Source organism: Rhea pennata, chromosome 14, assembly GCF_028389875.1.
Source record: "Rhea pennata isolate bPtePen1 chromosome 14, bPtePen1.pri, whole genome shotgun sequence".
Lineage (NCBI taxonomy): Eukaryota > Metazoa > Chordata > Aves > Rheiformes > Rheidae > Rhea > Rhea pennata.
Window position 1 is genome coordinate 831,173 of NC_084676.1, and position 24,428 is coordinate 855,600.

Consider the following 24,428-nt stretch of genomic DNA (forward strand, 5'->3'; position numbering starts at 1 on the left):
TATGGCTGATACGTACCCCTGGCAGAAAAGAACCAGTCATCTTTATCTGCTCCAGTCCATGCAGCAAACCATGAGAAATCACTCTAAAGCAATCAAATAGCACTATGATGTGCTTGGATGGTGAGTGTGTGAGTAAGAAATGGATAAAATATATGATAATGGACAGACAGTTAGAGGAATTAACAGGTAGAGACAGTATGGGAACAGATGAACAGAGATGGATGGCTGCACATGGTCTGTATGAATGGGTAGATGAGACAGGGTGCACTAGGGTGGTTAGAGTGCATAGAATAGATTAGAGGAATATTCAAGGTGAGATAGGTAGATTTTTAGATTACTATGGGAATGCTGAGATGGATTGGAGGATGGTTACATAGGCTGATAGAGAGGGCTGATTTTGCTGTCCCACGGTTTCACCTCAGTGCAATTGCATTGTTTATAACAGAAATTTTTCCTCCTCTGAGCCTCAACCATCTGCTGCTGAGCTGACTGACCTAAGATAATCACATACCATGAGTTGAAGTGTCCAGAATGACTCTACTCTCCTCCAGAAGACAACAGGCTGTAGCATGACAGCTACATGCTAGCATGATTTGGCTTTAGCCAAATCCCAGTGTTAGAAGGCAGGGCAGGTGAGCATGGATGATGGAAAGTTGCGTGCTTGGCAGGAAAAGCAGGGAGCTGTGTGCTTGGTGGGAAGAACAGGTGCCATGTGAAAGCCCCAGCAGGAGAAGAAGGTTGCTAGGGTACAGAGGTAGTGTACCCTAAGATGCTCTAGGATGACTGCCCAGGATGCTCTCCCCTGCCATTGCTCTTTAAGATTTTAAAACACTCAAGTTTCTGAGCTGGAGCCCCCCAGGCTCCAGCACAAGTCTTCCTCCCCTAGCGAGCCCTTCTTTTACTCAGGCTTTCTTAACCTCTGTCAGACACTCATCTTCTAAGGTGGAAGGAAGCTCCATTTATGCTTCAGTATGAGGTAAGGGTTGCTGGTGTGACTAGACCAAAGAGTTCTGGTAGTAGATGTGTCCTAGGCTGCAGAAACAAAGCCATCCAGCTGCAGGGAATGATCCTGCAGACCTCGGGTACCAATGACACCTGGGCCATGCAAAGCTGCCATGGGTAGATGAGCGTCACTTGCTTAGTGGTTCCAAAGGCTGCTCTGACCTCAGAGCTCTTCAACTTGCTAAGTGCTACTAACACAGCAGTAGTACTAATATCAGCTTTTCAAACATCAGGGTCTTAATTCTCAAGCTTGGCTTACAGAGAAACTCACAGGGTTTGTAACGCTAATAACCATGGACATGTGGGATTGGACACTGTCAGGGATCACATTTTAAAGATTTGTTCAGTGGTTAAGAGAGCTGCTGGTTTGCTTTTTGTACGGAATGTTAAAGCTTGTCACATCAGAACATGAGTTCAGGGGCTGGACTTCAGTAAAGCACTCAGTATTGTGAGAGCAAAATGCAACCATGAGAGTTGGTGATGCAGAGGTGTTGATTTGTCACTGTCTTTCCATGGCCAGCAGTTCTGAACAAAGAGGGATAAAGCTGTGCATTGAAAAGGAGCCATCCCAAAACTTTGTTTCCAAGGGACAAAAGATAGAGCACACAAGTCCTTTGTCAGAAGATCCACTGGAGCTCAAATAGCACCAACAGAGCATGCTATGACATGCCAACAACCTTGATTTTATTACAAGGTTTGCAATGTTTGGTAATGATTACTGGCTTCTAAAGCACCAATTCCAGGAATCACGTGAATCAATGAAAATGGAAGGTCTCGTTTTAAAGACAGTATTTTTTTCTGAACAGTATGGAAATAAGGTTTGAATGCACCTGTGGTGAAAATCAACAGGACTAATGTAAACCTTCAGTGTGGCCATGTGAAAGTCTCATGTTTTAAAGTCAGACTCATTATTTTTAAGCCTTGACTCAGTATATTTGACGGCCACTGCTGCAACACTGAACTAGCCTACTGTAGAGGCACTACTGTAGAGAACTGGCCCTTTTGTAGAGACATATTAACCACTCTCTCCTAACCAACAGGATTTCTTACTTCATAGCAATGCACAGTAAAACACTGAAACATACATGAAATATCAAAAAAGAAATGAAATAAAAAGTGATATGCAATAACATGACAGTATCTTTAACAAAACAAGGAGGGATGAGAGAGATCAAGTCACACAATCCCATATACATTGCAGTTTTTGGAGGTTTCTTTGTACAAGGAGAATTTCATGTGAATCATATCAGCTGCTAAGAATGGGTTGCTAGGTAGTAAAGGACACTGCACAACGATTTCAGAATCCAGACAAACAAAATATCTTTTTTAATACAGAAAAAATAAATGAAATGCCAGTGCTTTAAAGCAAAACACTAGAATGACTGCACTTACCACCTGGTAAAGGGTTAAAGAGCAGAAAGAGAGGTTCCAGGAGCAGAAGGAAGAAAAAAAAAGGAGGAGAAGAAGGAGAAGAAGAAATTAACGTTATGCATGTGGAGAAATAAAGAGAAGATTTTTCAAAGAAGAAAAGCTTGGGCATTTCTATATCTGGTCAAAAGAAAGCTATATTTTTCATTGCCTAGACAGCATGAGATCTTCTCTTACCAAGCTTGTTTCAACCAAAAAATTGAAATGATAAACATTTGGTCTCTTTTTTGGCCCTTTCAATAAATGGGAGGTTTCTGCCTTCCCAGACACTCTTTGGATTTTTTAAATTAAAAAACTAGATAAAATAAGATTATTTGGTAGTGAAGAGCATGGTTTGTGTCCTGCTGCAATGCTGCTTTTGCTGTTGCAGAAAATGCTTTGATGAAATTATTTCCTTGGTTATAATCATTTCAGCTGAAGGATGAATGCTATGTGAAACCCTCCCAGCAGCCTGTTCCACTGCTCTCGAATAGCATTCAAAGACACTTTGCCTAGACTTGTTACTGGCAACAGTGTGGGTGGGAATGGATCCAGTGGCTAGTGTAATGCCATTCATGGGCTCTCTAGTCGCAAAACGATGAGGTCATGGCAGCTGTAGCCTGCTTGGTGCAGGCCATAACACAGATGTTCAGGAAAGGAGACCTCCGACTTGGACTCACTTCAGCCTAAGGGCCTAGGACTCCACAGCTCCTTAGAGTGCACCAAACAGGTTAAATTTGGATGGTCTCTCCTGAATGGAGAGAGAGCAAATAAGAGACAGCTTGGATCTGGCACTAAGAGCTGAGACTACCTTGCACTGTCATTGTCCCTCTCCCCTCCTGTTGCTGTAGCAGCACTCTTTTGGGCAAAGGACATGGGCCGTCCCTGGAGCTGTATCCCCTACGCCTTGCTGAAGGCATTCTCTTAGACCCGTTTTTGGCTAAGGAAAACCTGTATCAGATAGTGTTGTGAGTCATATCCTTTCCAAGCTTTCACCTTGCCCCTCTTGGGCTCTGTCACTTGAAGATGCTGCCTCAGCACCTGACTGGCACAAGCTTTTCACTGGAGTACTCACTCTGTGACACTGGATTCCAGCTCAGACTAGATCTCTAGACCCCATCTTCTCCTCACAGTCTATTCATTGGCTTCCCAATGCCAAAATGTGGCCCAGCCCTAACAAACACAAAACAGAGCTTGCTGCATATCTTGGAGATGAGTCTGTCTATGCAGGAGAAGAAAGCTGACTGTGCTGGCGTGACTAGCTGCTCTTGCCAAGAGCAGTAATTCCTTCTATGGATTCCTGTGTTCAAAACTTACCACTGTGTCATGAGGGGACTGTGCTATAATGATGGGGAGGGTGTCTTAGGTGGACTGTCAAGTGGAACTGATGAAGCTGGTGGCCTTTGCATTTTTGCCATCACAGGTGAAGAGCACTGAGCCATGTCCTCTTCCCACTAACCCCCAAAACAAGGTCCTCTTGAAGGTGATTATAAACCAGTTTGCAGAAAAAGAGCTATGTTATAGCCTACTGCCTCTTCATTAGCAGACTAATGAAGAGAAAATCCGGGCAAATCTCTGCAGATGTACAATAAATTGTTGCCAGATGAAGGCAGAAGAGGACTCTGATAACACAGCTTGGAAAACAAGGGACTGTGGGGCAGAAAAAGGGGATAAAACTTATATGGGTTTCATATGTGTAAGTCGTTATAGTAAGTCTTCCCTCGCTCCATCTGCATGGGATGTTACAGGGAATTCCCATCCCTGGGAATTCCGCAACTCCAGGTCTGAGCTCTCAGAGGGGCTAGGAAAGCAGAATGTACTTCAGTGATCTGAGACTGAAGAAGTTCCTGACACTGCTGGACAAAGGGGGCATAGGCCCCTGAGGCACTCACGGTCACAGAGCTCTACAGCTCTGTGATAAGGCTGGACACAGAGATGGGGAGGTCTGGACCACCACTGTCAACAGCTTTCTGCAGTAATAAGCAGGTTACTGAGTCCATGCCTACTCCTGGCTCTACTCTATGGCTGGAATCTCCAGGGTACATCACATTCCAGTGCTATTCCTCCCACCTAGTCTCACCTCCCCTCTGCAGTAGTTTTTCTCTCTCTTCAGTATACTCTGGGAATACTCCAGTTGAACTTTTAGGAACAAATCCAAACTGTGCAGCAGGAAGGTGCTTCTAAGATGTGGTAGAAACTCTCCTAACAGCCTCTGCTGTTTTCCAACCTCACCTTCTGGCAGTGAGCTCTTCTCACCGTTCTCTTTCTCTAGAGGCATCTCTGATGTGATGCTCTCCAGTGGCTGAGAGTAATGACTTGGATAAGAGAAGGTGCTGCTACTTGCTTCATGTTCTGGAAAGCAAAAATCAAACTTGGACCTGTACAAAACTGCTGACTTCAATGCAGAAGATTCTGGGATGATGGGAGCCTCAGGTGTCTGCACAACAAGAAATAGCAATACAGTTGGTGCTGCTGTTTTCATGCATCACAGAGACTAGTGGTGAAGACTCTTCCATGAGGGCACCCATGGCAAGGCTGAAGCACACGGCAGGACCTGGGAAGAAGGCTGCATTGCCTGTGCCTGTATAGGATAAGTGATGTTAGTGGGAGACTTGCCCTTGGCTTGAGTGTGTAGTGACACTAAGAGAAGGTCTGTCTCCAGGACTGGGCCTAGCACCAACAATTCTCTCTGAGATTGGATAGAATATTCTCTTCCAACCTATCTAATTTTTCCAGGAATACATCCTGCACAAGGGGAAAGACTGCTATATTGGGAAGGAAAGAAAGAAGGATGCATCTGTAAGTACTACTTACATGGCCATGAAGATCTGTGTTTAGCAGCATCAGGGCACAAGTAAGCGTGTGAATCCCATCTGAAACACATAACATAGTCAGCTGGCAGTTATTTCTTCACTTCCCACTCAGTTTCACTGTTCGCTCTGTCTGATGCAAAAAGGAAGGCCAGCTGCTATGTCTGGGGACTCATGTACCTTAAAGCACATCCATTTCTTCCAACTACACAGGTTAGTTTAACAGAAGATATCTTCTTTTCCCTCAAACTTTACCTTTTTCCAGAAAGATCACCACGGAATTGGCTTTAGAGCAATTTTGTCAAAAGCTTTCTAGAGACCAGACTCTCTGCTGACTCCTTTCCACTTTCCATTTTGTGCTAATGCCATTCCAAAAGCTGCACAGATTTTGGCAAAATAGTATTTTAAACTAGTTCAGGCCTTTTCAGGCCTTTTTCAGGGCCTGTAAGCTCTTGATTCCCCCTCCCCCAAATTTACTACAAATAAAGGCAGCATTTTTGGCTCCCCAACTGTGAAATGTACCCTCTAATTTAATAAAGCTCATAAAGTTTTTCCTCTGACACAACACTACTCCTAGTTCTGCATCAGGTAGACTGGTGGCTTGTTGCTATTGCAAACCCAAACCATGCCCTGAAGCTCCAAGGTCAAGAAACCTGCCTCCATGCACCATTACACAGCAGAGAGATGCAAATGCACTCCTTAGCACATCAACTGCTCCCCTCAAGAGTCACAAAAGAGCTAGCTAGAAGAGCACCAAGGAGAAAGCAGAGGATGAAGGTGACAAAGCCTTGATTTCTAGTCCTCCTCTTCATATGTTTTAGTGGGTTCACACAGACAGGCTGCTCCACGGAAAAGCTCCACATGATACGATGCTTCTAGCTTATTTCCCTAGCCCAGGCTGTGTTGTGAACCAATGCCCTAGGGTCAGGCTATGAGTTACAAAATCAAAGAATTACAGAATGGTTGACGTTGGAAGGGACCTTTAAAAATCATCTAGTCCAACCCCCCTGCTCAAGCAGGGTCACCTAGATCATGTTGCCCAGGATCTTGTCCAGATGGCTTTTGAAAATTTCCAAGGATGCAGACTCCACAACCTCTCTGGGCAACCCATTCCAGTGCTCTGTCACCCTCACAGGAAAAAAAGTTTTACTATAAGTTCAGAAAGAACCTCCTGAGTTTCAGTTTGTGCTCATTGCCTCTTGCCGTCTTACTAGGCACCACTGAAAAGAGTCTGTCCCCATCTTCTTTACACCCTCCCTTCAGATACTTATACACATTGATAAAATCCCCCCTCAGTTTTCTCTTCGCCAGGCTGAACAGTCCCAGCCCTCTCAGACTCTCCTCATGTGGAAGATGCTCTAGCCCCTTAATCATCTTAGTGGCCCTTTGCTGGACTCGCTCCAGTAGTTGTATACATGTCTCTCTTGTATGGGGGAGCCCAGAACTGAACATAGCACTTGAGATGTGGTCTCACCATGGGTGAGTAGAGGGGTAGTACCACTTCCCTCCACCTGCTGCTAGTGCTCTTCCTGATGCAGCCCAGCATGCCTCCTTTGCCTCCTTTGCCACAAGGGCACATTGATAGCTTTTGGACAACTTGGTGTCCACCAGAACCCCCAGGTCCTGTTCTGCAGGGCTGCCCTCTAGCAGGTCATTCCCCAGCCTGTACTGCTGTATGGAGTTATTCCTCCGCAGGTGCAGGACCCTCCACTTCCCTTTACTCAGCTCCATGAGGTTCCTCTCTGCCCATCTCTCCAGCCTGTCAAAGTCCTTCTGAATGGCAGCACAGCCCTCTGGCATATCAGCCACTCTTCCCCATTTTGTACCATCAGCATGCTTGCTAAGGGTGCACTCTGTCCCTTCATCCAGGTCACTGGTGAATAAGTTGAACAGGATTGGACTCAATATTGACCCCTGGGGGATGCCACACAACTGGAATTCAAGCACGACCTGAACATATGCAAGACACATAATGGCTTCATTTGGCAGCTTTGCAATCTATGCCACCATGGCAAAACTTTTGCATTGTTTCACTGTTAGCTGCCCTCCAAATACACACATACTGAATCTCCTTGAATCTCCTTCTCCGGAGATATTCAAAACCCTCCTGTATGCAACCTTGTCTAACATGCTCTAGGTGACCCTGCTTGAGCAGGGGGGGTTGGACTAGATGATTTTTAAAGGTCCCTTCCAGCCTTACCCATTTTGTGATTCTGTGATTATGCTCAACTGTATAGGATGGAATCTGAGATTTGACTCCTACATGCTCCTGTTCAACCACTGCTCAAGTTACTGTGTCCACACATCCAACCATCCACAGTAGGTGTAAGGACCAAAGATGGAGAAAGGATGCCAAGGTCCTTCTCCATTAGGGTGGAAGGTGGATACAAAAGCATTGGGGGTCACTTCCAGGGAGAGGTGGTGAAGAAAAGACAGGATTGGGTACTTGAGATATTTCGGTTGAGGACTTCTGTTTAGCCTAAGTTCAGTAGTCAGATTTCTTTCAGATTTTTCTGCTGAAATCACTGCTGGGAAATCTGAAAGAAAAAGCCTTGAAAATTTAGCCTGCAGCTTAATTTCTACAGGTGAAGGATCGGTCCCAGAGGAAAGTCCTCTTCTAAACTCAAGAAGGAGAGAACATACGTGTGCAAAGCAAACACACGAAAATCAAATCTAAAGCAATAGTCTTTTGGGATACCATTGATAAAAACAAAGAGGTCATTCTATTTTGAGAAGAGCTTGTGTCCTGTTAATTTCACAGAGGAATTGGAGAGTTCTTGTGACACTCTATGCCCTGCTGCCCTTTAGGAAGCCTGCAAGACAGCATCAAACACAATCTTCTGAGACAAACAGGTTTACTGCACACTAATGGATTTGGAGAAGGAAAAATTCACACTTCTATGTTCCATGTTGCCAGGGCAGGTAAACAGCCTGATTTCCTCTCACAGTGGCATCTCTAGATGTCTGTAAGCACATGTGTAGAGGCATTTGTGGAAGTGTGAATGTGGGCATACTCATGTTTGGATGTGTGCCTGTACATGTGTGTACAGGGAATGACCTTAGCCTTCTGTAAGTGTCAGGAGAAAATATCTCAGCTTACAAAACAAACAAACAAAAAAACAAACAAAACCCAGAGGATGGGCCACAAGTAACTTCCAAAATCTACAACTCCTGGTGAGCCCAAAATTTTACCCTACTGTGCTTTCTTTTGCTCTGGTGGCAGGGAGCACAATCTCTGTGCATGGCATGCTGATAGTCTTCCTCAGTCTGTACGTCCTCAGTCTTCCATTTAGTAGGATCTCATTCCATGGACAAGATCCTGGTCTGAGCTGGCATCAGACAGTGATTTGCCCATTACCAGCAATCACATTGCAAGCCACAATTGCAGAAATTTACTATCCCCGATCCCAGAAGCTCACAAACCACAGATCATCTCTCCTGATGTTAGGCAAAGCAAGGTCTCTGAGCCAGGCTACAGTTGATAAATCTGTGTTCAGCATAGCTCATCCAAGTTTGGTCTAGGGGGCAAAATTCCTGGGAGGAGTGTCTCCCTATCACTGATCCTGATGGGAAACATATGGCTCTCCTCATGAGGTCCCTGGTACCCCAATCCCATCCAGAGCTTGGCTAGGCATGATTCTAGACAAAGGGAGAAACTGCAGCCAGGGTGATATACAGATCTGGCTACAGATAGCTTGTTCTATACTCAGCCTATTAGACTCATTAGGTGTGTGGCAGGTGCACTGTTTAGTGTGCAGTGGTGTGTCACTAGAGCCACAGAAAAACACAGTACCTTCAGAAGTGCTCTCCTCTGGGTTGCACTGGCAGTACCTCCGGGAGAAATGAATCAGCACCCGTTCTCTCTCCTGTGTCTCTCCCATCAGTGGGAATGCTTTCAAGAACGTCCTGCAAATAGAAATTGATACTTAAAGATGTCATGAGACCAATCTGCCAGGCAGTGTCCAGGCTGAGGAGAGAGATGGAAAGGGGATATTTTCCCTCTCAGGATCCTCAGAGCAGCTAGAGAGGCCCTTGTCCTCACCTCAGCCTGTGAGGCCCTGGGACCTGCAAGGTTGCAATACAAAGAGTGTGTATGGAACCAGCTCTGAGCTTTGTAGGGGGATCATGCTGCCAGGCAAGATCAATGAATCTGCCTCAGCTCTGGCCTGATGGCACCAAGATGGATTATCCATCGCAAGAGCAGAAATTGCTAGAAATTGCTCTCATTTTCTCTGATTTTGAACAAGATGGAATGCTTGGAAAAGCTGCTCTCCACCATGGGGAAGCAGGTAGTGGGTCCAGCTGTCAAAGCCAACTTTTGATGGCAGTATATTGTGTCGAACATGACACTAAAGCAAAGGTTTAACCACAACGTGAAGCTCCCCAAAGTCCCTGTTCTCATGACATGGACAGCCTCTGTGGAGTTGGGGGGAGCCCACAGGAGAAACCCACTGCATTGTTCAGCTCTGTTCAGCCCAGGCCATACACCAGAATGCCAGAGACCAGCTCACCTGAGTGCTTTGTCAAGGGTCAGGCCAGTGAAGTCAAAGAAGCTGAGATACTCCTCTGCTACCAACTTGCTAAATTCGTTACTGTAATTAAAGAGGGAGTAGTCAGCCCTTTCATCAGGGAAGAAGACACTGTCTACAAGAGGAACATTAGACTCTTTGTCACCTGGCAAGCCCAAACTCCCAGCAGGACTGTGCAGACATAATCCCAGATCCAAGAGGAATTTATCCCAGCCTGAAATGCTGCTAAGAGGCTTCCAAAGAGCCTCCATATGCCCCCAACCTTGCATTGTTTCGCTGTTATTCTTAGACACCTGAGAATGGAAGATGTCTGGCCTCAGCACATCCCTCTGCCATCTGCACTGCTGGCTAGGCAGGGTCTCATCCTCCCAGGTCAGCCAAAGCAACACAGTTTGAGAAAGAAGCTATAAGGATGCCCTTTCCTCCTTGGGCTCCTTTTCTCTTACCCAGTCCTCTCCCTCCTATTGCTGGACATGTTCCCTTCTCCTGCTGCAGTATTTCTGCTCTCCAGCCCACATTAGTTCCCATGCCACCCTCTCACCATGACATATTACCCTATGTCTGTTCTCAGGTCTACCCTCACACACCCTTGCTCACATCTCAATGTGGGGAGGAAGACAGATGGAGGCAATGGGAACTGGAGGAGTCAGAGTGCAGGAAAGCTCAGCTTAGCCTCTGGCCCCTGTTCATTTCTGAGTGCTTTTCCAGAAACCATTCCCCTGCTATGGTTTTGAAGTATGCCTAGGGACTGGTTGCCTTTAAAGCACCAATGGCTGTTGTTAAATCCCTCCATCTGCACAGCTCAGATAGTAGAACTGCATCCAGTTACATCAGTGACTGACAGAAAATGCAAGTATGTCTCAAAAGATAGTTCAATTGATTCCTCTAGAGTTTCATCTCCCTCACTGGAGCACTATGCACCTCATTTCTGAGAGGGCGGGGACTTCCCAGCTTTGCTCCGTAGAAGTGTTTTGGGCAGACCATTCACAGCCTCACTTGAATTTAGTCTCTTCCATTCACTGTTGCTGCTGGGCCACAAAAATGGGCTAGTGCAGCAGCCTTTGCCTGCATGTGTGTGAAAGGGAAGGGGATGACGAGCACAAAAGTAAAACCAGAAGGCCAGAGGGGAAACAATAAACAATAAATACTCATTCCTCCTCTGTGTGAGGGAGGGCATTTCTTCAGAGAAAGGTCACAGTGCAAGTGCTTTGCGAAGTTAATGAGAAGGTGTCTGTAGAAAAGGAGGAGATGACAGCCATATGCTGTAATGCTAGGTCATAGCATTTAGCAGTGCATCTTCCAGACACCTGTTCTTCCCCAGCATGGAGAGATGTGGCTCTCAGGCTGACAGCTGGTCAGCTCTGAAGTTCCCTTTGGTTTTCAGGAAGGACAGTGCAGTAAAGGTGATGTCACACTTAATCAGCATTCAAAACTGAATGGGGGACCCATCTGGTAAATCAGCCAATTAATCTGCACTGCATCCTTCTTTTCTTTCCTTTCACTTCTAAAGCCATTTCAGATGGCACACAGGAAAGCTCAGCAGAACCTCAAGCCTAGCTTCTGCATCAGGCCAGGTGTCTGCATCTGAAATTCATCCCTGCCAGAAAGGGCTTCATGGAGCTGTGCAGGGAAGTCCCATTAAGTACACTACAGATATGTAGCGCTGGCAGAGAGTTCACTAACTTGCCAGCCTGCCTCGTGGTTTCACCGGGATCCCCTTACCTCTCCCACAACTTTCTCAGGCCTACTGGGGCTTCTTCTGTAGTCCAGAATTGAAGAAGGAGTAGGTGTATGGGGCAAAAAAAACTTCCAAGTTTTCACCATCCCATATTCTCCTTTCAAGCATGGCAAGTAAAGGCAGCACTCTGACTTGCAGCACCCAATCAAGCAGCTTCCCACTCAACAGCAATGGCAGTCATGAAGATCTTTAATACTATTCATGTCTGGAGATGAGGTCAACGATTTAGAAGTCCAGATAGCTTCACAAGAGCCAAAACTTTGTGATCACTGTGGAAAATCATTTATTTTTTGGATTTGGTCATGTTTCCTCAGTTAATGTGTGGTGTTCATAATGAAAAAAGAATCAATGAATGCTGGCAAGAAATGGAAGATGGGATATGCTCTCAATATTCAGTCTTTGCCATATAATTCTTTTTCCTTCTCCCCACCAAATGAAAAGCGTATTGCTAAGTGTTATACATTTACTTTCATCCCAAGAAATATTATAGACAGAATTCATTGCTGCTCCAATAGTACCATTTTATCTTTTGCTGTAAGGCAGCTGCTTCTAGAGTGGATCCTGTTCAGTAGCATAACAGACTGCAGGATCAGGAAGAGTGGCGCACAGTAGGATAGGGGGTAGGATATGGAAAGAATGAAGTATCTAATTCCTCCCACTTAATTTTGGGCTGCCAAAGGAAGAATTGGCCTTGCCCAAGGTTCTATAAAGCCAAAGACAGAGAAGCAAGTCTAGAGTCTAGCACAGATGGTGGGTGGGCTGAATAGCTCTTGAGGCATCTCCATGTCCTACATTGGAACCTACACTCTAATTTACATCCTTAACTAGATCAGACAGGTTGAAAGTGGGTGGGAGCTCCATTTCACACCACTTTTCCATTGAGAGGGCAGGCAGCTGGGCCTGCCTGCCCTTCAGCTGAGTCTTGCTGGAGGCCAGAAGTTCATATGAGATTCACGCTAGGGCCCAGCAAGCTTTGCTGGGCTGTGCCAGCTGCTTCTCTGCTAAACCCAGAGATGGTGTTCATCAGCATTCTGGTGGCTGCCAGGTGCCATAGTGTTGAGCAGCTACCCCACCTGGGGTGCCTGTTACACTTTTCCCTATGTGCTTCACCTGGTCCATCTCTGTTTGAAAAGGTTCTAGGCATGGGGTTGCCAGCTCTGCTGAGGGAACTGGATAGCTTGGTAGGGCACTGGGAGGCAACCAGTCCCCAGGAGAAAACAAACTTCTGAGTCTAGTCTGGGGCTCAGTAACATTGATGAGATCCTTTTCCCCAAGCACTGGCTCCAGGCCCCAGTCAACATACCCCAGGCAAGTCTGGGACAGCTCAATTACTGTCCAGGGCAAGCCTGCAACACGCACTGCAGTGTACCTAGCTAATTGCTTTGGCTTCCTTGTTCCAGATGTGGCCTGCTTTCTCCCTGAGCCAATCTCAGCTCCTCCTGCAGGGAAGGGTGACACTTCCACCAAGCAGCTCAAATATGACACAGACTTCACTATAAGGAAGATGTTTATAAGGTCAGTATAAGGAGTTTCCCATGGGGACATGTCAAGTTGATGGCACAGCCACACAGAGAGTCCCTACAGACCTTCTTTTTCCTTATACTCCAGTTCAGTGTTTCCTTCCACCTCCTGGTTTGGAAAGGCCCAGGCACTGAGAGTGCTTATTAATCCATCTTAGTCACAAGCCATCACTAGGCACAGCCTAGAGCCTCGATCTTTTCACCTGTTTCTCCTAGTTGTATTACTGCGTAGCTGGACATGGATGCATTCTGTGATATTTACAGGGTCTGAATCACACAATTCTACAGAGCCAAAATTGTATTTTCCAAGATCCTTACTCTACTACAGTCACCTGGATCAAATCAGATTTCCCATAAGAACTTTGGTTACACGAAATTCACCTACTCTCCAGAGAAGGAAAGTATGCTCTATACCCAGGTCACATTGTCCATGGGACAGATTTCCAGCCCACAACACATGACAATGTTGAAATCTCTTTACTCAGATCTCTTTATTGTCACACCTGCTCCGTTGTTGCCTGAGTGGCTTTGTGAACAAGAACTCCATTGAGAAATCTTGCAGGAGATCTCCCAGCATGACCATCTTCAAAGTCTCCTAACTGGCAGCTGAGACAGTTCAATCTACATCCAGTTCATGTTGAAGGAAGTGATGCAGAAGAGAAAGAGATATATGACTATGGGCAGTGACAGGGCTAAGACAATGCCACAGACAAACGCAGGAACAAGAATCTTGAATGTAGAGCTTAGTTGCCGAAATATGTTGAGAGAGACAAGGATAATTTCTGGATTTGAAGTTAACTTCACAGAATTGTGTCATCTGGAAAGAAACTATTGGAGAGGTCCAACCTTCATTTCCTTGTTCATCAAGTCTTTTCTACTTGTTTGACAACAGTGAATATATTGTTTGTTTTGAGAAAATTGTCAACATTCACAGAAACATTCAGAAAAAAGGGGGTTAAAAAGTGATAAAAAGTCTAAAAATGAGAGGTAGCTTTTTGCTTTTCCTACAGATTCCTCAGTCAGTCCACCTCCTAAATAGAGCTGGCCTGAAAGTATAGCTTAAACTGATTCCGCTCCTACAATTGTAGCTTGGTCGTATATTGTCTTAGTGGGCATGATCAGATTAAAACACACCTATTCCCAACCTCCTTCCTTTCCTGCTCCATTAATCTACTCACTTGTTCCCAGAGCTTGAAGCTCTCTCCAGGTCTTGTGCTGGGAACCAGATCAGGAAAGAGATCCAACTGTCAAAGCCCAACTGATCAAAACAAAAGTTGTTCTCTTTTAAAGGCTGGGTCAATTCGATGTGGATCATGGCACACTACTCCAAAATGTTGTTTTGAGGTGTGTGTGAGGTGAAGGTGGCAGGAATTGGCAAAGGGGCATATTCAGATGCAGTCTGAGAGATCCCATTGCTTGGAGCTGATCCTGCTCAGCCAGCTGGCACAACAAACTGTGCAAGAAAGGAAAAGAATGCCAGGCTTGAAAGAGCAGCAAGCAGAGATGCACCCACTTTCAAGAATCACGTTGAAAGAGAGGAACGGGGACGTTGTTAAGTGAAACAAAGAGATCACTCAGTGGGCTCCTTCCACCACAGAGGCTAAGCTGAGAGTCAGACACCAGTCCTCCGTTCTGGAAGCTTGGATATTTGCTGAGGGACAGTTATGTCCTGCTGTTCTGTACAGATGTGAACCAATTCAGGATACACAAAAAACCCAGCACCACAAGACCCATTGGCAATCTAAAATCATTTGTTACTCCCACCTTCGTTACTCTGTCTTTTAAAAATCTCTATAACTCTCTCACTTATTTTAAATGCTTTGAATAAACACTGTTCTGCCTTACTCTGGCAAATCTATCAACCTAGGTACAGGGAAATCCAGTGTGTTCTTGGCTCTCCATCACAGCTTTCTGGGTTCACACTGTCTACAAAGACTGTGGCTAGGAGATTTTTGGGTGCAGACATGAAAACTCTGGGTGTTGCCAGAGAGCCCACTGCAATAGTTTTACAGGGCTTTATCTCACTTGGAAGGGGCTCCCACTGATACCATCTTCTTGTTCCAAGAGGAGCTCCAGCCAAACAGATGCAGGTCCAGATACCAAAACCTACAATTCAGGGATTTTTTCAGGGGTCTTGGCCTGGACCTTTTCCAAACACAGGTTCTGGAGGACAGAACCCTGGGGAAGCTAAGGCCAAACAAATGCAAACAAACTGCAGCATTCAAATTGTAAGGGCATTAGACTTGGACTAATTTCAACTGGAAGGATCTCAAATGGTCCTGATTTCATTCAGCAAGCCCCTGTAACACCAGGCTTTCTCCTTCAAAATTAATTCCTAGCTTTGTCCTGTCCTCTTTCCAGCAGCATTGTCAGTGCTCCCTCGGGACCTCCTCTTTGTACCCAAACTGTTTCCACTCGCTACACAGTTGGCTCTGTCAATTCAATCAATCACCTTGCTGGGTTCCACATTCTCCTGGTTTGGCTATAACTCAAAAGGCCCACTTACTTTTTTCCAAGCTGGCGTGCCACATCGCAACGTTTGAATCCTTCGAGGTTGTAGAGGCGCTTGGCCAGCCTCTTTGCAGCCTCACTATCTGCCCTGCAGCCATTTGCTAAAGTGTCTGTGCTGCCATGGTCAAGTTGCTCTGTGCTGCCCATGTCAGAGTCCGAATCTGAAAGGGCATCTTTCAAGCTGGCATCACTACATGGAAGCAAAAAACAATTCAAGAAGCAGCAATGTGACTATGAAACCCATAGAAAATACCACATTTTGATTTCTTCCGGTCTTAACCAAAAATTATGAAAAAACAACAACACACACTTGTGAACTGGACATTGCACAAACCCTCTTTCATTTCAGGTCAATTGAAATGTATTTTGAGACACTCAAATACTATAGTTTAATTTCAAACTTGCAAGAAAAGCCTGAAGAGAAAGTGATTTCACATCAAAAAAAATGAGGATGTACTTAAACTTCTCTCCATTTGTATGGAAAGTTCTCTTGAATGGATACAGGGACTGTCAGAACTATCAGAAGTTTTACTTTCTTCAAATCAATATCTGTGGGAGAAAGAGCTCTCAAAAATTCCTAGTCCGCTCTCATGAGCCCTAGAATAAAAGTCAAAATACTGAGATTAATTCATGAACGCTTCAGACTCCAGAGGCCAAGAGATGAAAAACAAACATTGCAGTCCCTATCCCTTGATTTATCTATTCACGTCTTCCTCTTCAAAATGGTGCAACAGTGTATCTTTAGGTCAAAATGGGGTTTATTATGATCACTGTGTTCATCCTTGTTGTTACCCTCTCTCTGTCTCAGCCATGAACACTCTTCTAGAAAGTAATCCACTATGTATTTAAGCACCTCAGTTGAGGAATATTCCACTGGTAGATCTCAGTATGATGTCCTGACAGTTTACTACCCTCACTGTTCAAAACTTGTACCTTATTTCTAGTTCAAATTTGCAAAGCTGGCAAATAATATGTGCAAACAGATAATATGTCTCCTGGTTCAAATAATTTACTGAGGGTGAAAAATTGCAGATGTATGGGACTGGGCCTTCTAGGGCATCATGTGGAGAGGACAGGAAATGTAATGCTTTCCCAGGCAGGCTTTTCTCTTCCCACTTGCTGGCTACCATTCTAGTCAGCAGTTGCCATAGGTAACATGCAGAATAGCCCCACTCGTGCCATGTAGGTGGGGCTATGTTCCTTTATTTCCTTGCCCAAAACCACTTACAGCATCTATTTACACAGTATTGGGCAGTGTGATTCATTAAGGGCCTTGTAATTAACTGAACATACTTCCTCAAACCCACCAGCCTGCTCCAGATCTCTGCTGGAGATTTCACCTGGTTGTTCATCACCTAGCTTTCTCATGGAAGGAACTGCCATTCAGTGAAGTGCTGCATCTGGGGAATGACATCTCATACTGTCCCTTGGGTGATCCCTTTGCTCAGCACTTCTGGAGAGCGTTTGGGGTCTGAGCCTGGCTTTGAGGATGAATTCTCTTCTTGCCTCATTGCCGCTTGCAGAAGAACCTTTGGGAAGGCCTCTACAGGGGCATCCTGTCCTAAAGAAAAACATTAGGCATGTTCTGCACTTCATAGCACATTTGAGAATGTGTCTGACTGCTTTTAACCTCCCGTGAGCTTTTGCAGATGTCAAGCAGACAAAACAATGCACTGCCTAGAAATGCCCCAGCTTTGCCTGTTATAAGGACAAGCAGGTTTTGCAAGTAGTCTGGATGAATGCAGGTAGCTCCCAGGGCAAATATGAACACAAAGTGCTTGAGCCTTGGCTTTTCTCAAGCGCTCAGCGCTCTCCCAGAACCCTGAAGCTCATGCGTAGTACCAGGTCCTAGGTCTGAGAGCAGAGAGGACAAAGGCACAGGACAGGCTGGTCTAATGACATAAGACCTTGGTTCTCTGGTGTGGAAAATGTTTGTCCTATTGGTGATAGGTCTCTGCCATGACAGCACAAGGGAAGGAAGCACAAGGGGAAAAAAGCATCCTCATCTCTATCATATCCTCTGAATCTTGTTCCTGGAGAGGGATCCCATAAGACAAGGAGCCATTTGCCAAAGGAATTCACATTCTGACTTACCTGATGGAGTTAATGATCTTGCTGTTGTCTTCCTCTGACCCTTCCACATGGAATCCATTTGGGATGTTTTTCAAGGACAAACGGCTCAGCACATTCTCTGACTTGCTGCTAGTAATCGAGTGCCTCAGGGGGCTCCCCAAACCCCCCTCCATTGGCTTTGCTGCTGCCTGCTCTTGTTTATCTGCAGCCGTGTGCAGAGCAGCTTCTCTCTGCTGGGCCATCAATTTCTGCTCTAAGAGCTCTGGGCTTTCCTTGACCCTTTGTTGGATCAACGGGGTGAGTGGTGCCTCAAAACTGACACAGCTGTCTGTCTCATCCGTGAGAGAGAGCACATCCAGAGAGTCCAAGCTGCTGTAGTACGTGCCCTTCATAAGGTCAGACTCAACAATCTTCTCAAAGGTTGAGCTGAACCCATCCCTGATATCTTTAAATTGGAACTGTTCCTTGTCATCCTCAGTGCAGCTCAATTTGGCATCTCCAGCAGCAAACCTGCATCAAAAGGGGAGATGTAGAAAATATTGTCAGAGTATTTGCATGGATTGTTCTTCTCAGAGGTAGGAGGCAGAAGAAGGGACAGGCAAGGATGCTGTTATTACAGGCCACTGGGAACTTTCTGTGGCATAATCTGTTTGGTCCCAGTGTTATCACAAGCTTCAAGCTTAACAGAAATTCTAGAACTGATGAAGGCAGAGCATTACAACGAGCAATCCCAGGGGTGGGGTTAATCCTTAATTTGATCATGTCCCAGTAAAAATCCAGAGCTCTGAACAGGAGATGTTTGCATCTGACATCTGTGATTGGATTCAGTGCCAGCATGGATTTAATCTGCAAGTCATCTCCCTAAGTGCTCCAGTTATGATTATACTTCAAAACCACGACAGTCCATAAGGGTCATGGTCATCTAATTTAACTTTGGATGTTGGCAGTGAATGTCCTTGCTTTCCCTACAGTAGAGAAAACTAGGAGCTTTTAGGGAGCAATTTTCTGACCTATCATCTTAAACTTTTTATCCTAGACAAGGTACCCTAGAAGTACTATTTTTTCTCAAATGACAGGGATGTACAAGGTGTGATACATGCCTAGGCAGGAGAAGCTCCACAGCCAACTTGAGGGATTCAGGCACAACATTAGAAGGGTGAGAGGTGGCTGTGAAATTAATGAGTCTACAGGACTAGTTTCCAGGTAAATATTGGACAAACCTCAGCAATCTTGACTCTGACTTTGAAAACAGGGGAATTCATTACAGTGCACATCTCAATACAAAAACCGTAACATGAGAATTCATTTGAGTCAAAACCAGCAACATATGTTGTGCTGGAGCCCTGGTGAACTAGGAGGGCTCAGTCCTTCCTGGAATAATCAGAATGACCAGATTGCAAGAACTTGCCTGAAGTACTCTGAGTTTCTCTGAAGAAACCTCTCTTTCCATTCCCAGCAGGAATTCTGCTTTGACAGAATTGGCCATTTAGTGCTGGCAAAAGCTAGGGGAAAAGCAAGCTTCTCCTCCTCCTCACTGTGGTTGTCACAATTTGGAACCCTTTCTCAGGGTCATGACTGTGTGCAGTTCCCCTCCTGATGAACACAGCCTCATTTACAGCAAGAATGCATCTCTCAGAGATGAATTCCGGGGGGTAGTTCAGGGTTGAGCAGTTCCCTGGGGCAGCAAATGAGATGCTGTGCCTCTGCATTCCAAGTTGTTACTAACATTTTCTAGGAGGCATCAGTGATAGTCCACTCTCTGCCATGCAGAATATCTAACCCAAACCTCATAGGGCCCACAAAAGTTGGAAATGAACATTCGGAGGTTGTGGTTCCAGCACAGAGGCAGCAAAGTGCTTGCGAAACAGAGTCACAACAGTGTCTCCCAGGAGTCTGGACACTGATGGTTTTAATGCCCTTCACAAGATAGCTCAGTCATTCTCTGAACTTTTGTAGCTAGGGAAACTTGGGCACACAGTAGTCCAGGGCACAGTGGGAGTAAAGAAGATGTAAAGCTATACAGCCCTATATCCTGTCTCCACCAGCCGGCAGCAGAGAACAGGGAAAGCAAAGTGACTGCCCCCTCAACCAGTCACCTCCTTCCAACTCCCAGCTATCAGCAGCTTGAGGATTAGGGAATCCAGAGACATCTAGCCCCTTTTTCTTCATTAGATATAGGTTCCCTGGTTTTAAGGTGGATGTGGTCTCCTGAACATCATTGCCATGGTTGGGCAAAGGCTCAGCAGAGCCCTGAAGCAAAGTCAGCTTGTACGATTACATAGCTTGGAATACACACTTCCCTCTCCCATGGCAGCAGAGATTTGCCTTTACTTCTAGTGCATAGCTAAGAAGCAGCAACGAGGGAGGGGTACTTCTTGAGCATGGTATGGTAACAAGGCAGCAAGGAAATAACTTAGCCTCCCATTTTCCCAGCAGGTCCATCAGTGCACCCTCAATTGTTTCAATGCAACCTCAACTGTCCTTTTAGCCCCTGCTATTGCCTTGCTGCAGATTACCTAGTGGTTCCCAACTCATGTGGCACCTCCTGCCAGGTTGTGCCCTCTGGAGCCCAGATGCTTGGCTGTGATGAAACATCACCTGCCTCCAGCACATGGAATTACAGGGAAGAAAACACCCTGCAGCTAGGTGTTCCACAGCTTCACCACCACTGCATGAAAATCACCACTGCATGATAATCACTCTCCTCTTTGCTTTGAACCTGCTAGCTTTTTCTTACATCTCCCAGTTCCTGTAGTGGAAAAGCCAGCAGTCATTCCCCACCTACCTTCTCCAAGCTGTTTTGTTTCATGCACCTCTCTTACACCTTCTCCTCACCACTCATCTCTTTTTCCAAGCTGAAGTACCCTAGTCTGAGAGAGACTCCCCAGTGTTGCCATGCAGCTGTCAAGGACCTCCTAGAGCAGTTCTGTGTTCGGAAGAGCCCTGTTCCCAGCTGCAGCCTAGCACTGCAGTCCCCATCTGGTGACCTGACACATCAGACACCTCTTTCCACCTCCTTGTCTAACGACCCTACATGGCACTGTCTCACTGCAATGCAGCTCCTCGCACCAGCTGTGAGCATTGGATCCCTGGGGCCACAGATGCTAGATGTGCTTCCCACTAATCACAGCTGCTGCAAAGGCCACATCCCTTCCTTTCAGAGGCAGATCTTAGGAAGCATCTCTGGGCTGGGATAACAGGGATATGTTTTACAAGGAGACATTCTGTCAAGCCCATGTCTGCTCCTCCTCCATAATCCTCACATAATCTGCTTCTGGGAGATTTCTAGGAGGGAATATAAAGTGTTGTGGTTTTCAGGCCCAGCCTTGTGTGCTGCATCCCCCTTGAGATAAAAGCAATGGGGAGAAGGCTGAGACAACAGTGAGCTGTGATCAGTGCTAGACTTCTGACTCTTTTTCTCCCTTGGATGCACAAATCTGTGGCTAAGGCATCTCCTCACCTCAGTTCAAGCCTGCCTGCCTTTTCACCTTCTCCACAGTGTAAAGTTTGTCAGCCAAACATTTCCCAGGCCAGGAAGGAAGGCTGGGAAGGACTTGGAGGAAACGCAACATCCCATAGGAGACTGTCTTTCAGCAATTAGCCACTCCACATGCTGAGGACTGGGGACATGGGGAAAATGACTGCTTGCTGATGGCCTTTTGAACTATGCTGCTCATATTTATCAAGCTCTCAAGGCCGAGGCTGGGCCTGTCATAAGTGATCATTGGGCAAAGCAGGGATTACTTGCTGCTGGTTTTCTTCGGGGCTCTTTTCAGCACCAGCTGTGGGTTCCTCCTCCTGCCATGGCTGCAGTCTCCTGACTTCCAAGTATCTTCTGGGCGGCAGAGGGACACCATGGCCTCATCTCCGCCCACCACCCCCACCAGAGAGAGTTCCAGTGGGAGCAGGCAGTTGCTAAGGCACCTCAGCTCCCCTAGCAACGGGGCCTGCAGGGGGCTGGCATTGCCTCAGGGAGGAGGAGAGAGGGCCAAGTAGTGCAGGCTGGCCGAGGTGGGGGGGACTGACACCTAGTCAAGGACAGGGCACCTGGGAAGCCTTGCAAGGTGGCTGGTGGCAATAGGGGGAGGGCTGTGTGTCCCTGTCCCCATCTGGCCCCCTCATCCAGCGCTGGGCATCCCACACCCCACATCCCTCTGTGGCAAAGGACAGCTCTGCCTGTGCTTGGGCCATTGCCTGTGTGCCAGGAACTGCTCTGCTCTTGGAGACCTCCCCTGTCTAGAGTCAGGCACCATACTCAGCTGTCCTGAGTGTGTAGAAAGGCCCTGTACCAGGTGGCAGGTGCTGGGCAGGGCTGACACTCCCACTCTTGATCTTAGTTGAGAACCACAACACTGAAATAACAAAATAATTCTGCTTCTTAAACCTGTACAATGTACAGTGACAATGTATTTCTATTCCAGCTTTTGGCTCCCAGAGTGGTCATCTGTACTATACTACAGACCGAGAGGCAGGAGACAGTCCGATTTGTACAGTGCTATTTCTATGGCACTACAGGTATGTCCATAGAGGGCAGGTTTTTCTGTAAGCATGTCATGTCTATACACACATAGGTATGCAACAGGGTCAGCTAAACTCAGCCCTGCACTGTAGCCAATGTTGCCCTATAACACTCCTCCTCTGTTCTCATCCTTTCTATTGATGCTGATTCCCTTCCAGTTCTGTCCTAGTTTTGTACAACAACTCTGTTCTTGGTGTGGTTCCCAGTAGCAAAAAGCCTGAAGCTCTGTTTTAGCTCAAATGCAGTCAGTTTTCACTGCTGTTACCTTGGTGAGATCCTTTGCTGGCAGCAGTGACAGGCAATTTCCATAATACCAAACAATATCAGAAACTGGGTGGCAAAGCTCCCGCATACCATGTTACTTGTGCTCTACTCTGCTGTCCTCCACCACAGCCTTGGCCCTGATGTGCCCTGATATCCCTTCTTAAAAAACTGGGGTGCTGCTATATGCACAGCATCTCTGCTCCAGGAGGGCTGATGGGTTGGAGTGGGGGAAGCACAGCTCTCCCTAAAGGGGTCCTGAGCAGCATAAAGCAGCTTAAAACCCAGGGTTGGAGGGGATTCATGAGTCCTAGGAATAGAGCAGGAAAGAGGGAACAGTATGGAAGTGCATGAGTTCTCAGGCATAGGCTGAGGGAACAGAAAACAAAATTTCCAGTGCTACATTGGGTTGCAACCAGTTCTATGAAGCATGGTCTCCTAGGGTCTCCCAGGGGAACATCTAGGTCCATAAGCAAGGTCAGGTCAACTGGAGAGATGAGGTTAGTTCAGATGGGAAGGAGAGACTCCTGCTTTTCAAACCCAGTACTCCTCAAAAGCCTTAAAACTTAGTCAGCTGTTGTCTGGTAGCACTGAGGTGAATAGAGGTTGGAGGATAGATTCCCAGCTACCTAGGAAATTTTCTGCTCCTACTATAAAGGTTTATAAAGAGACAAGAGATCAAACCATTAGCCCTGCATGATCACTGATGGAAGGCAGGGAACTGATCAAAGAATAAGCAATCTCTGAAAGCTAAGAAACTCTGACTGCAGGCAAAATCCCAGGACATGATATGCAAGAGGTTGTTACACTACTGGGCTACATTGTCACAGGAAGATAGCCCATCACCTGGGCTTGCACAAGCAAAACCAGAGAAATTCAATGGACTCTGTAGATAGCATCAAATATTGCAAGGATTAGGCTGTTTTCTTTCCTACTTGAAATCTCTTTTTCTTGCTGCTGGCACAGACAAACTGCAGGGCCAGAGGCTTTGCATCATGTCCTCTCCTGTAGAAGATGTTGGTTCAGGGGTCCTCGCTGGCTCAGGTACCACAGGGATGTGTATTTACCTGGGGTTTGCAGCTAGGAAACACAGTAGGAAAACTGGAGGGGAGGTGACATTTCCCTCCTCAAAACTGACAAACGTCACATGGCTCCCATGAGACCAGGTAACTGATCAAGTGAGTGACTTACAGGACGGGGAGATTCAGTGGTCAAGCACATATCCTTCTGGAAGGGATTTCTCTGAAGAGTCAGTCTTTATGAAAAACCTACTGCTTCATCCAAAAAAAACTGTGTAGAGCAAGAGATTAGGCTCCACTTCATCTATTCACTTGATCATTTTGAGAAGGGGGAAGATAGCTACAGAAAGGCTAGGACATGTAGTTTTGATATCTTTGAAATTAAAAAAGATTTCTTCAGTATACTGCAAAAGTCATTGTTTATCAAGCAATTGAAACAGTATTAAGAGCCAGAATGGCAGGGAATGGAAAGAGTTTTCTGACAGCTAACTGACAAAAAAAGTTCAATTGTTAAATTATTTTTCTTGTTTCAGGATTCAAAAAAAATCAGAATCTTGCCAGTACTCCTGGGATAGTAAATGCACTGCTCACTCAGGCCCAGCTATGCTGGGAAAACATACCTCAGCTCTGAACTGCTGGGGAGAAACATGTACCCCTTCTGCTAGAAAGAAAAGATACTTCTCAGACACTTCTCAATAGGTCAATGGAGGAAGATTTCAGAAGCTGCTGTGGATTACAAGGGCTTGTTTCTTGACCCTAGGAGCAGATCTTGGTAAAATATCACTTTGTATGCCAAAGGAAGGCCTGCTGCTTGTGCATGGCCTGTTTGTAGGCACATCACTCCAAGCTCACTAACACACCTTCATTCATAAAAGTCAGTGGTGAAAGCCACTAGCCAGTCTGCCTGCTCAGCTTTGATAATATCCAAACCACGTGCCTACTGATGATCTTACTGCCAAAAGGAAGAAGAAAACTTCTATGCCCTTTCTGCAGCAGAACAAAACTGTTGTCCAATGCTCACTTCTCCTTCTTGGTAAGG

General features: G+C 46.0%; 1 protein-coding gene across 1 annotated transcript in view; it reads right to left on the minus strand.

Annotated features, from left to right (window-relative positions):
* Positions 1-24,428, minus strand: part of PSD2 (pleckstrin and Sec7 domain containing 2) — a 57,814-nt gene that overhangs the window by 25,917 nt on the left and 7,469 nt on the right. Inside the window, exons 2-7 of the mRNA XM_062587444.1 lie at positions 17,612-18,100; positions 15,513-15,707; positions 9,731-9,811; positions 9,013-9,125; positions 5,224-5,282; positions 3,218-3,220 (exon numbers count right to left, since the gene is read on the minus strand). Of these exons, the coding sequence (XP_062443428.1) occupies positions 3,218-3,220; positions 5,224-5,282; positions 9,013-9,125; positions 9,731-9,811; positions 15,513-15,707; positions 17,612-18,100 (940 nt within the window). The remainder of the gene's footprint in view (positions 1-3,217; positions 3,221-5,223; positions 5,283-9,012; positions 9,126-9,730; positions 9,812-15,512; positions 15,708-17,611; positions 18,101-24,428) is intronic.